At 44.2% G+C, this 13682-nt stretch overlaps 1 protein-coding gene across 1 annotated transcript in view; it reads left to right on the top strand.

Annotated features, from left to right (window-relative positions):
- LOC147361947 (ATP-binding cassette sub-family C member 4-like) overlaps positions 1-13682 on the top strand; it is a 179498-nt gene that overhangs the window by 70082 nt on the left and 95734 nt on the right. Inside the window, exons 13-15 of the mRNA XM_086330258.1 lie at positions 2199-2293; positions 2515-2601; positions 11863-11959. Of these exons, the coding sequence (XP_086186384.1) occupies positions 2199-2293; positions 2515-2601; positions 11863-11959 (279 nt within the window). The remainder of the gene's footprint in view (positions 1-2198; positions 2294-2514; positions 2602-11862; positions 11960-13682) is intronic.

Raw genomic sequence — 13682 nt, 5'->3', positions numbered from 1 at the left:
AGTTGAACCATAAGGAAAGCTGAGTACAGAAGAACAGATGCTTTTGAACTGTGGTGTTGGAGAAGACTCTTGAGAGTCCCTTGGACTGCAAGGAGATCAAACCAGTCAATTGTAAAGGAAATCAACCCTGAATATTAATTGGAAGGACTGATGCTGAAGCTCCAGTGCTTTGACCACCTGATGGGAAGAACCGACTCATTAAAAAGACCCTGATGCTGAAAAAGATTAAATGCAGGAGGAGAAGGGGATGACAAAGGATGAGATGGTTAGATAATATCCCTGACTCAGTGGACATGAGTTTGAACAAGCTCCAGGAGATGGTAAAGGACAAGGAAGCCTGGAGTGCTCCATTCCATGGGATCACAAAGAGTCAGACACAACTAAACGAGTGAACAACTACTTAAGCCTGATTTCTATCTTGCCATTTTGGGAATGTTCTCATCATCTATTATTTTTTCCCCATAGTACTCTGGGGAAAATAGGCTGATTTGTCTATTAACTTCTTAAATAATATTCAAATATAACTTTTGATTGATTCCCAGATCCTCAAGTTACAACTTTATTTCCTTCATAGCTTTGAGTTTTTCCTGCTTTCACAGACAAGCATCTGCTTAGTCCAGCTGATCTGCTGGGTGTCCTTTGAGCACACCTTTTCTTTCCTTTTGATTGTCCTGCCCAGCTTGCTCTTTCTGCTCCCACTTCTTGTACAGACCTTATCTGTCACTTACTTCAAGTATCACTGTGAAGACTTGGGTCAGGTGTTATCCCTTCTCTGAAAGTGGGAAGCTGAGTGAGAGATCATCAAATGTCTTTTTAAGAGACACTCTTTCCTTGATGAAAACAAGTCCTGTGCCTTCACCTCCTGGGCTACCAGCTCTCACACCTGTGTGTCTAGCACAGACCTTCACACCTGCATGTACAACTGCACCGTGACACCACTGGGAGGTCATCTCAGCTTGTCCATGAGCGAAGTTCCCTAAACCTGCATCCACCATCTTCCCCAGCTCAGTAAATGGAGACCCTGTCCTTCCCCTTCCTCACCCCAAACACCACAATCTCCTCTTCTCTTACAGCCACACCCATCCTGTCAGCAGGTCTTTCGGACTCTGCCTTCAACATGTGCCTGGAGTGTGACCCCATAGCTCCATTCCCACTGCTCTCACTCTGGTCATGACCACCATCATCTCTCACCTCGATTACTCTGGTAGCCTCCTCACTTGTACCACCCTCACCCTTCCCCACTTACTGTCTGTTTTCTGTAATGCACAGGAGTTATTTCTTAAAACCTCAAACCAGGTCTGTCCCCCTCCTCCTGTTACTGGAGTGCCACCAGGCTCCTTCTGCTCTGTCTCCACCCTCACCCCCTCATTCTTACTCAGCTCTGCTCTCCTGCCTCCTTGTCCTGAATGCCTTGGGCATCTCCCTGTGGCCCCTGCACCCGCCCCTCCCTCTGTGAGGAGCAGCCTTTCCAGGTCTGCCTAAGCTCCCCCCTCTAGATCTGCTCAAAATCCCTCTCAGCAGAGCCCTCCCCCTGCAGTGTGGACGCACTTCCCTCCTTCACTCTCCATCCCCCTAAGCCGGCTCCCTTTTCCTTCCTGTCCTCAGTCCTTGTGCTCAGGTTAATTTTCCATATAATCTGTCTTCCATCATGGAAAGAAACTCTAGGACCTTTGTTTCTTCAAAACTGAGTTCATTGTGCCCAGAGCAATGCCTGTCATACAGCAGGTCCTCAGTAAATATCTGTTAAAATGGTCAAACACATAGATGCTGTGCAGAACTACAGAATGAAACAAATAAAAAACACTGAAAGTTTTTTTTTTTTTTTTTTAACGTTCAAGGTCACAGTTTAGTTACTCTGACTTATACCCACTACTCTAGCTTCCCAAGTGGCTCAGTGGTAAGGAATCCACTTGCCAGTACAGGAGACACAAGAGATACTGTTTCGATCCCTGGGTCAGGAAGATCTCCTGGAGGAGTAAACAGCAAACCACTCCAGTGTTGTTGCCTGGAGAATCCCATGGACAGAAGAGCCTGACAAGCCCTAGTCCATGAAATTACAAACAGTTGAATACGACTTAGCAGCTTAGCATGTATGCACGTTAATCAAATACTTGTATGAGGAACTAATGCTAAAAGTGTAAGATGGTAATAGAATGCATTTTATATCTTATTCTTTTTCCCCTTTTCTCTCTATATAGGATTTACAGCTTTTGGAGGAAGGAGATCTAACTGAGATAGGAGATGGAGGAACCCCGCTGAGTGAAGGACAGAAAGCCCGGGTCAGCCTCGCCAGGTAAATGGGGTTTCAGTTGCCATCCTGCCCCTCCTCCTCCACAGCTCCTAGTGTATGTGAGCACACAGACCCCGCTCACTGGGTGGGCCTGTGTGAAGCAGTCTCTTGGTCCTTTCCCTGGGCTTGTAGAAGGAACCTAGAGTTGTTAGACACCATCATGATTCAGAGATGAGACCCAGGGAATGTGTAGTATCCTCCTGACATCTCTCTACATTTTCTAGAGCCATGTATCAGGACGCAGACATCTACCTCCTGGATGATCCGCTCAGCTCAGTGGATGCAATAGTCAGCAGGCACTTGTTTGAACAGTGAGTTTGCTCCTGTTTTCTATCATTTCTTCTTTCCAAGAGCCCTGTAGAGATGAGGGAAGAGAGCTCAGGAAGATTTTTGTGCTCCAGGAGACTCAGCTCCCTCTGCCCTGGTGTCGCTCCCTCCCCTCCCTTCCCTCCACAGAAGATCCATCGTAGAGAAATCTTGCATCATGATGAGGTCAGGACAGGAAAACACAGCAGGTGCTTCCAGTGTGTGGGGGCCAGTGGGGTCCGTGCTTTAGGGAGTGACAAGTAGATGGCAGTTTCCCTCCTGCTACTTGCAGTTGATTACCAGACACTCCGGGTGGATCCAGACGCCAGGAATAAGAAAGATGATGTAAGGTTTTAAAATCAGAGAGAGAGACTCTATAACCTGGTACTTGGCTGCTAATTTTTTCCTCTATCATTTGCTTAAGGCATGTTAGAAGCGAAGTTTTCAGTACTGACATAGGGCTTCCATGGAAAGACCCTGTTGGTTTTTGCTTGTTATTCTATCACTTTGGAAATAAAGTCTTTATTAAGTCTAGACTTAATAAAGGCTAGAACTTGAGAATCATTTATTCCACATTTGAATATGATTTCAGTCATTTCATGTTATTTCATGGATGCTTACTAGAATTAATACTTAGACCTACAATGTAGAGTCACCTATAATCTGGCTTAAGTCTTGACTCTCATTCCTGTTTCTAAAATGTAGAATTTGTCAGTGGCTCCTGGTTGGCTATACAGTGACTAAAGTAGCACAACTCTGATTCTTTTCTGTGTATAATGTGTCCTAACACACACTGACTGAGGCCTCTTGTGGAGTCTAGTCTGGCCTTTTTGAAAGCCTTGTGAACTTGTTTTTTTCCCTAAAACAGCCTTCACATCTCCCCCACAATCAGGTCGCTTGCTGTTGTTCACTTTGTTAAAGCCAATGAGCCTTCCAGCTGTACTTATTAACTCCCTGCTGTGTGCACTGAGATCAATGCCCTTACAGATGTTACTGCACAAAACCTTAGTTTATAAGGAGGACGGTGAGCCAGGAGAGGGGAAGGACCCACATTGGGCAGAATAAGGGAGACTAGGACGCCCAGCTCTCATTCCTGCTTCTAAGGAACGTGTCTCTACATGGAGCTTGTTAAGACAGATGCCTGGGGGAAAGCTCAGCAGAGTCAGAGTTTAGAATGTTTTTTTTTTTTTTTTCAAGTATATAAGCTTTTATTACAATAGATTTCATTTTTTTATTTTAGATTTTTTTTTAATTTTATTTTATTATTTAACTTTGCAATATTGTATTGGTTTTGCCATATTAGAGTGTTTTAATACAGGATACTAAGTGCTGAATGTAAAGTGGAAGTGTCAGCTGGGGGCTTTCACTGAAGTTGGAAAGCTCCCTGTGCCCAGGGCTGGGCGGAAAGTACTGAAGCAAGAGTAGAAGCTCAGGTGTGGAGGGAGGAGGAAGTAAGGCTGTGAGGAGGACAGCAGGCAAGTCCTCTCCTGGAGGAGGCGGGGTGTTCAACAGGGAGGAGCTATTTGGGAATTCTCTCTGTCAGGTCCTGTGTTAGTTTCTAGCACTGTGTCTGTCCAGGCTGCTCTCACAGGACACCAGAGCTGAGTGGCTTTAGAAATAACAAGTTTTTATCTCATGGTTTTGGAGGCTGGGAAAGTCCAATTCAGGGTGCTGAAAGATTCAGTCTGGTGAGGGTCCTATTCCTGTGGCCTCATGTGGTGGCAGAGGTGAGGGAGCCATGTTGGTCTCTTTTATAAGGACACTAATCCCTTTCATGCAGGCTCCATCCTCATGATCTGGTCTCTTCCGATGGCCCCACGTCCTAATACCAACACAGTGGGGATTAGGTCTCAGTGTATGACTTTTGAGGAGAAAAACATTCAGTCTATAGCAAGTCGTCACAGATGGAGGTGCTCAAAAAATAGAAATTAAATTTCTCACAGTTCTTGAGGCTACAGGTTCATGGTGTGGGTGGTTCAGTTTCTCCTGAGACCTGTCTCCTTGGCTTCTACCCACATCCCCGCACTGTGTCCTCACATGGTCTTCACTCTGTTTACATGCAACCTGTGTCTCTGTCCTTTTTTTTAAAAAAAAGTTTTTTATTGAAATATAGTTGATTTACTATATTGTGTTAATTTCTTTGTACAGGAAAGTGACTCAGTTATACACACATATACATTCTTTTCCATAATGATTTATCTCAGAAAATTGAATATAGCTCCTGTGCTATACCATAGGACCTTGCTGTTTATCCATTCTACACATAATAGTTTCCATCTGCTAACCTCACCTGAAATTCCGAGCCCATCCCTCCCAACCACCTCCTTCCACCCATGCAACCACAAGTCCGTTCACTATGTCTGTGAGTCTGGTTCTGTTTTGTAAATGGGTTCATTTTTGCCATAGTTTAGATCCCACATATAAGTGATATGATATTTGGCTTTCTCTTTCTGAACTTACTTCACTTAGAATGATAAACTTCAGGTCCATCCATGTTTCTGCAAATGGCATTCTTTCCTTTTTATGGCTGAGTAGTACTGCCTTGTCTAATGTCCCACATCTCCTTTATCCCCTCATTTGTCGATGGACATTTAGGTTGTTTCCATGTTTTGGCTACTGTGAATGGTGCTGCTATGAACATAGGAGTGCATGTCTTTTTGATTTATAGTTTCATCCAGATATATGCCCAGGAGTGGGATTACTAGATTATAAAGTAATTCTACTTTTAGTTTTCTGAGGAACCTCCATACTGTTTTCCATAGTGCCTGCAACAACTGATATTCCCACCAGCAGTGTAGGAGGGTTCCCTTTACTACACAGCCTCTGAGCCATTGTTATTTTAATGATGGCCATTCTGACTGGTGTGAGATGATAGCTCATTGTACTTTTCATTTGAGTTTCTCTAATAATTCACAATGGTGAACTTTTTTGTCATGTGCTTTTTGGGATCACTTCATGGAAAATAGATGGGGAAACAGTGGAAACAGTGTCAGACTTTATTTTTCTGGGCTCCAAAATCACTACCAATGGTGACTGCAGCCATGAAATTAAAAGACACTTACTCCTTGGAAGGAAAGTTATAATCAACCTAGATAGCATATTGAAAAACAGAGACATTATTTTGCCAACAAAGGTTCATCTAGTCAAGGCTATGGTTTTTCCTGTGGTCATGTCTGATGTGAGAGTTGGACTGTGAAGAAGGCTGAGCGCCGAACAATTGATGCTTTTCAACTGTGGTGTTGGAGAAGACTCTTGAGAGTCCCTTGGACTGCAAGGAGATCCAACCAGTCCATTCTGAAGGAGATCAGCCCTGGGATTTCTTTGCAAGGAATGATGCTGAACCTGAAACTCCAGTACTTTGGCCACCTCATGCAAAGAGTTGACTCATCGGAAAAGACTCTGATGCTGGGAGGGATTGGGGGCAGAAGGAGAAGGGGACGACAGAGGATGAGATGACTGGATGACATCACTGACTCGATGGACATGAGTCTGAGTGAACTCTGGGAGTTGGTGATGGACAGGGAGGCAATTCTGCGATTGATGGGATTGCAAAGAGTCGGACACAACTGAGCAACTGATCTGATCTGATGTGTCCTTTGGAGAAATGTCTATTTAGTTCTTCTGCCCGTTTTTTGATTAGATTTTCTTGTTGTTGAGTTGTATGAGCTGTTTGTATATTTTGGAAATTAAGCTCTTGTTGGTCACATTTGCAAATATTTCCTCCCATTCTGTAGGTTATCTCTTCATTGTGTTTATAGTTTCCTTTGCTGTACAAAAGCTTGTAAGTTTGATTAGGTCCCATTTGTTTGTTTATTTAATTTAAATTTATTATTTATTTATGGCTGTGCTGGGTTTACGTTTCTGTGAGGGATTTTCTCTAGTTGCAGTGAGCAGGGGCTACTCTCTAGCTGTGGTGCGTGGACTTCTCATGGCGACGGCTTCTCTCGTTGCAGAGCCCAGGCTCTAGGGTGTGTGGGCTTAGTAGTTGTGGTTCCTGGGCTCCAGAGCACAGGCTCAGTAGTTGTGGTGCATGGGGCTGAGTTGCATTGTGCATGTGGGGGTCTTCCTGGACAAGGGAGGAATTCTGTGTATCCTGCAGTGGAAGGTAGATTCTTTGCCACTGAGCCACCAGGAAAGTCCCCATTTGTATATTTTTGCTTATATCTCTATTGCCTTAGGAGACTGACCTAAGAAAACATTGGTATAATTTATGTCAGAGAATGTTTTGCCTATAATCTCTACTGAGAGTTTTATTGTGTCACATCTTATGATTAAGTGTTTAAGCCATTTTGAGTTTATTTTTGTGCATGAGGAGGGGTGTGTTCTAACTTCATTTGATTAACATGCTTGTGTCTCTGTCCTTATGTCTTAATCTACTCTTCATCTAAGCAGAGCCATCAGATTAGATTAGGTCTAGTATAATTAAGGGTAATGATTACCTCTTTAAAGTCCATGACACCAAATTCTAAGGTACTGACTACTAAGGTGACCACATATGAATCTGAGGGGACGTGATTGATTTATAGCAGGTCCAGAATAGCAAAGTAGAGACTTCAGCAGAGTCAGCAAATGTGAGAGGGAGGCCTGTGAGGAGCTCTGGGCTCGGGACACTAGGAGCTGACTAGGATCTAGGATTCCACATCCACTAAGTGGGTGTTTTTAGACTTTGGTGGAACCTACCTTGTATAAAACGTGCTTAGTGTTGGGGTGATAAAAGAGTTGTGGAGATGGATGGTGGTGATGGCTGCACAGTAATATAAATGTACTTAATGCCACTATATGGCTAGATGGTTAAAATGGTGAAGTTCATGTTAGGTATATTGTAACACACATACACACAAACCTGCATAGTAGCACTTAATCTTTGAGAACACGAGAGAACAGAGCAGATGACACATGGCATGGTCTCCAGCTCTCTGATCTGAGCCCCCTTTCCCAACCTGTCTTATTCATGATGATGAATTTTCTCTTAGAGAAGTGCCTTGTGTCTTGTCATGAGTTCAGTGACAGGAGCTTGTGCTGTGACAAGGATTCCCCACCTCCACCCTCCTGGCATCCTGAGTAGCTCAGCCTCTTTGTTCCCAGCACCCCACCCTGAGCTCACAAATGTGTGTCACCTCACCTTGTGAGCATCTGCACAAGTTCTGCATCAGGGCAGGAATAGAATCTGCTGGTCATTACATCTGTGTCACAGGGAGGGGAGAGCAAGGCATTTTGATGCCAAATACAGTGTGCTGATCACAGACGTTCTCCTGAGTTCTTTTTCAAACACTGGAGATATTTATAAAATCCTCTCAAATATTTTGAATATATCACTTTGGCTATATAGTTGATAGAAGCAAGCTTATGACTGTTGTTTGTAATCGGAACCACATTCTCTACGGAAACTTAAAGCAGAGGGTGTGAAAGCAGTTTAGGAAACCACTCAGCAGAAACTGGAGAGTGCTTTCAAATTAAGAGAATCAGAGGGAATACGCTGTGAGATATGGTGGTGAAGCTTAGTCATGGGGATGGTTTTGTATTAAAAGTGAATGAGTCACACTTCTACTTGCCATTAAGAGTTTCCTTTAGTCATGAATTTATATCCATGGTCATTGAGGTTCATGACTTTTACAACTTTATGCTGTGAACATAGTGGATTCTATCAACTGTGGAAGGTGAGGGCTTTACCTGAACTGATGCAGTCTTACCTGTGTCCAGCCATGGATCCCATCCTAGTTCAGGCCTACATCACTAGACACCTGCCTCCTACATCATCAGGTCTTGGGGTCTGTCCTGATCCGACTTCCACACAGCTGCCTACACAGTTCACCCACCTGCTCCAACCCTTCATGGACATTCCCCCGCCCCGCCCCGCCCCGCCCCGCCCCGGAAGCAGCTCCAGGTCCTCAAACAAACAGGCTTCTTTGTCGTCTGCCCCCATAAGCCTTTCCAGGGGTCCTTTCTCACCCCTGTCTGTCTGTACATACTGGTCCCTCTGTCCCAGAGCTAGGGAGCAGTGCCCCAGGACACAGAAGGAAGGTGGAAGACGGGACCTGCCATTCCCACCTACTCCTCCAGGGGGCGCCCGTGTCCTCTGTCTTCCCACAGTCCTCCGCCGGAGCGCTTGACTGTTTATCAGTGCCCCCTACCCATAAACTGTGAATACCGGAAGTTGCCTCAGCCCAGCATGTTCTGTCCCAGGAACCCTGCACCTGCTATGCCTTCTTCCAGAATTTTTCCCCAGAGAGTCTCCAGGCTCCCGTGTCTCTACATCTAAGACAGCAGCTCCCCTTGTTTTTCCTTCAGAGCACAAGGCACACCCCAATAGCGCATTTTCTGTACTTGTTCAGTGTGTCCTCTACACAATGCAGAATATTATCTTCTATCTTGACCTGTGGGTGGATCTTTAGCACTTAGGACAGTGCCTGGCTCCTCAACAAACCTCTGCCGATTGAATGAATGGAGGTGGACTCTGTCTGTCTGATTTGTATCACCTCCACCACAGGATGTGTTCCCTCTTAATACAACCCTTATATAACATTATATGTGGGATTATAGAATTAACACAGCCTTTATATAGGAATAACTGTTATACAACTGGTTGCTGACTCAATCATTTCTATGGCAAGACTTGAAAATCTTTAAAATTTTGGAAAATAGTGTATTTTTCTAGTGATTTGGATAAAAGCATTATTTAGGGAAAAACCAAAGCCATCAACTGATCACTTCATTGTAGTTATTTGCATTGCCTCATCTGTGATAGGATGTTAGGAAGAAACCATATTAAAACTTTTGGGTTGGTTCATCTTGGAAATAACACCCCATCAGATTTGATTAAATCCACCTTTAGGGACAGAGGATGAGATGGTTGGATGGCATCACCGACTGAATGGACATGGGTTTGTGTAGACTCCAGCAGTTGGTGATGGACAGGGAAGCCTGGTGTACTGCAGTTCATGGGGTCGCAAAGAGTCTGACACAACTGAGTGACTGAACTGAACCGAACTTAGGGACTCAGTCGCTCGGTCATGTCCGACTCTTTGCAACCCCATGAATCGCAGCACACCAGGCCTTCCTGTCTATCAACATCTCCCAGAGTTCATTCAAACTCACGTCCATCGAGTCGGTGATGCCATCCAGCCATCCCATCCTCTGTTGTCCCCTTCTCCTCCTGCCCCCAATCCCTCCCAGTATCAGAGTCTTTTCCGATGAGTCAACTCTTCGCATGAGGTGGCCAAAGTCCTGGAGTTTCAGCTTTAGCATCATTCCCTCCAAAGAACACCCAGGACTGATCTCCTTCAGAATGGACTGGTTGGATCTCCTTGCAGTCCAAGGGACTTTCAAGAGTGTTCTCCAACACCACAGTTCAAAAGCATCAGTTCTTTGGCGCTCAGCTTTCTTCACAGTCCAACTCTCACATCCATACATGACCACAGGAAAAACCATAGCCTTGACTAGACGGACCTTTGTTGGCAAAGTAATGTCTCTGCTTTTGAATATGCTATCTAGGTTGGTCATAACTTTTCTTCCAAGGAGTAAGTGTCTTTTAATTTCATGGCTGCAATCACTATCTGCAGTGATTTTGGAGCCCAAAAAATAAAGTCCAACACTGTTTCCACTGTTTCCCCATCTATTTCCCATGAAGTGATGGGACCAGATGCCATGATCTTCGTTTTCTGAATGTTGAGCTTTAAGCCAACATTTTTCACTCTCCACTTTCACTTTCATCAAGAGGCTTTTTAGTTCCTCTTCACTTTCTGCCATAAGGGTGGTGTCATCTGCATATCTGAGGTGATTGATATTTCTTTCGGCAATCTTGATTCCAGCTTGTGCTTCTTCCAGCCCAGCTTAGGGACTATTGGCAGGTAATTATGAATTAAGGAGAAAAAATTCTGTTTGAAAGCTTTAGTACTAAGTTTGAAAAGGTGTTGATCAAGAAGCTTAGTTATGAACGCCGAGCTAACACATGTCAAAAGGTAAAAATGAATCCTTTTAGACTTAACAAGTGATGGTGTATGTGTTTACATTCCAGGGTCTTGTTTCTGATCACAGATTCAGTGTCCAGAGTGTCCTGTTAAGAGTTTCTGTTCTGAGTCCAAAGCACATGACCATTTGTGGCTAGGGAGGAGTGGAGAAAGGGGCTGACGTTTACTGAGTGTATTGGTGGTTTGATTTCTCAGAACATGTGGATGAGTTCTCATTGACCTTGTTCTGAGATGAAGAGACTGAGGTTTAGTCTCTTGTCCAATGTTGTCAGGCTCCTGAGAGGGACTGAGCTGAAGTCTGCTGCCTCAAGACTCTCCATCTGACTCACTCACAGGCTGAGCTCTAGCCCAGGTTCCTGAGATTTTCTCTGTGAAGAGCTGGGGCACCCAGAGTACCTGCCTGGAGCCCTGCCTGTGGTCACTGGGGCCCAGATTCACCCACTTGCTTCCCTGGAGGCATTGTGGACCCTGTGGGATGAGACTGGGCCCTAGGGGTTTACATTTGAAATGTAGAAGTATTTTTTTTTTTTTTTTTTATTGTGAAAAAAATATAAGGTTCAATCCTGAGGGTGTTTTGACTAAGAGAACTGGTGGGTGCTCTGAGCCATTGGGTGATTTCCACTGTGATTTGGACCATTTGGAGTCTGTTCTTTTACTTTCATGTTTGGAAGTTGTTCAGTCCTAATGAAAGAAGACTTGCTTCCTGGATGGAACTGAGCATGTTGTAGAGACTGATGGAGGCCCCGCTGGCATTCATTTTCTATCTAATATTCTTTGGGAACAAGTGTCTAGCAAATACACTCTGACAAGTGTATTAAGAATCTATTAATTCTTTGTTGTGAATATTTACTTCACTAATTGTAAATAATCTCCTTGAAAGCTAAGAATGTACAAAATTTTAAATGACATGGATCCCTTTTCTCCTATTCCCAAATAGCGATAAAATAGTGTTTTAGTTTAGTCAGGTTTTGAAATCTCAGTATTACTCAGTTGTTTTCCTTTATAAAACATGGAAATAATTGTTAAGCTGAGTTTTAGAGGAGAAGACTTAGCTGTTAGTGCCTCCTTCACTGAACTGGTTTAAAAATTTTTTTGTAGCACTCAATTCAAATTTGCTCCTGATAAATTTAAGAATCTGGTTGGATTAATTGATTTATGTTTATTTAATTGTTATTATTGATTTGGCATTTAAACTAAGGATCTTTGACTGCTGTGTGGTCTTTGTCTCAATGTTTTCAAAATATAAGTTTTCAGTTTGAGGCCCTCCATTAATGTGCTTTTGCCCTTTTACATTTATAGGTGTATTCGGCATGGCTTGAAGAAGAAGATCACAATTTTAGTTACTCATCAGTTGCAATACCTAAAAGATGCAAGTCAGATTCTGATATTGAAAAATGTAAGTTTGTGGAATAGAAGTCTGTGGAATTTGATATTTCTGATATTGAAAAATGTAAGTTTGTGGAATAGAGGTCTGTGGAATTTCTAGCACTCAGGTGTGTTGAAGGACAGACCTCCTTTCTGGTCACTTGCCTTGGATTAGTGGTAGACACCCTCTTCTCCCTCAGTTTTTCATCCCCTTCTTCTCAGAGCTAATGTTCACGCCTTGGAGGATGAATCTAAAGCCCTGTAGAAATGTCATTATTACACTCTAAGCCATATAAACCTTAAAGTGTATAACACTGAAACCACGGGGTTATTGAATCATCCCTGCTCTAATAAAATTTCTTAAGGATAATGACGTAATTTATTTAGAACTTTTTATTTTCCTCTTCCATGACTTTAGTCAAAGTGTATTACATAGAAATTAGAGATTCTATGATCTGTTGGTATCCAGGTGATTGTCATACCTAGGTTGCCTAAAAAGCATGTTCCATTAACTCCAGAAGTGAGTTTGGGTAGCCAAGCACCCGGGTCAGAGATGCCCACTCTGTTGGTGTCTCCAATTGCTGGTCTCACTGCCCAGGTCTCTTGTGTGTGCAGCAGGAGGACAAAGCTCTGCCTTCATGGGGCTCCTGTTCTTATGGGGATGGATGTGACAAAGAGGGAGTGAGGATGACATCCTGGCTGCCACCCTGAGGAGCTGCTGCCTCACGGGGTCTGAGTGACATGAAGGTGGGGGCCATGTAGTCATCTGGGGGAGGGTCTGAGGCAGGGGGTGCTAAGGAAGGAGCTTACCTGACAGGTTGGAGGAACAGCAGGAAGACCAGCGTGTCTGATGGGAGTGAGCAGGGGGATGGGAGGGAGCTGGTCTCCGAGCTGTGGGCAGGGACTGAAAGTGGGATGGAAGTCTTGGATGGTTCAGAACAGAGCAGTGATGTGGTCTAATATCAAATATGAGAGATTTCTCTGATGGTCACTTGACGGGTGACAGCAGAAGCAATTTCAAGTCTTAGTAAACCTGAGAAGACAGAAGTGTGAGCTCAGGCTAGAGTATCAGCTTCTAGAGCTGCCATGACGAAGTACTGTGAACTGGGTGACTTCAGCAGAAGTTTATCGTCTCCCTGTTCTGGAGGCTACAAGTCCCAAATCCAGGTGCTGGCAGGGCTGTGCTCTCCTGAAGGCTCCAGGGAGGATCCTTCCTTCCAGCTTCTGGTGTTCACCGGCCTTCCTTGGTATTCCTTGGCTTCTAACTGCAGCACTGTGGTCTCTGCCACTGATGCCACATGGCCATTGTCCTCGTGTCTGAGTCCCTTCTCATAAGGACATCAGTTATATTGGATTTAGGGTCACATCCTAACTTGATTGCATCTGCAAAGACCCTGTTTCCAAATAAGGTCATGTTCACAGGTGTCACATTTGAACTTATCATTTTGAGGAGGGGGCACCATCCAGTCCACAGCTCCATGGTTGGGAGGTGGGGTGGAGATTAGTGAGAAGTTTTCAGACTTGGTGGTAGTTTGGCTCACTACTTGGCTCATTTATCTCTGGGCCGCAGTGCCTTTGTCGTTAACCCCTGACTGTTCCACAGGCCCTTGGTCAGATTCCTGACTTATGAAATGAATCTCTGCTCCAAGATTATTAAAATACAGAACCTCTATCTCTCTAGAAGCAGTTCCATGTGTGGATTCTTCTCCACTCCTCTAGGAATGGGGGGAGGGGCTAAGGTTTTTCAAGCTTGG

This window comes from Bos grunniens, chromosome 12, assembly GCF_055505025.1.
Source record: "Bos grunniens cultivar Pamir isolate PY7600 chromosome 12, Bosgru_T2T1.0, whole genome shotgun sequence".
NCBI lineage: Eukaryota > Metazoa > Chordata > Mammalia > Artiodactyla > Bovidae > Bos > Bos grunniens.
Note: the sequence above shows the minus strand (reverse complement) of the source record. Positions and strands in the feature narration are given on the sequence as shown.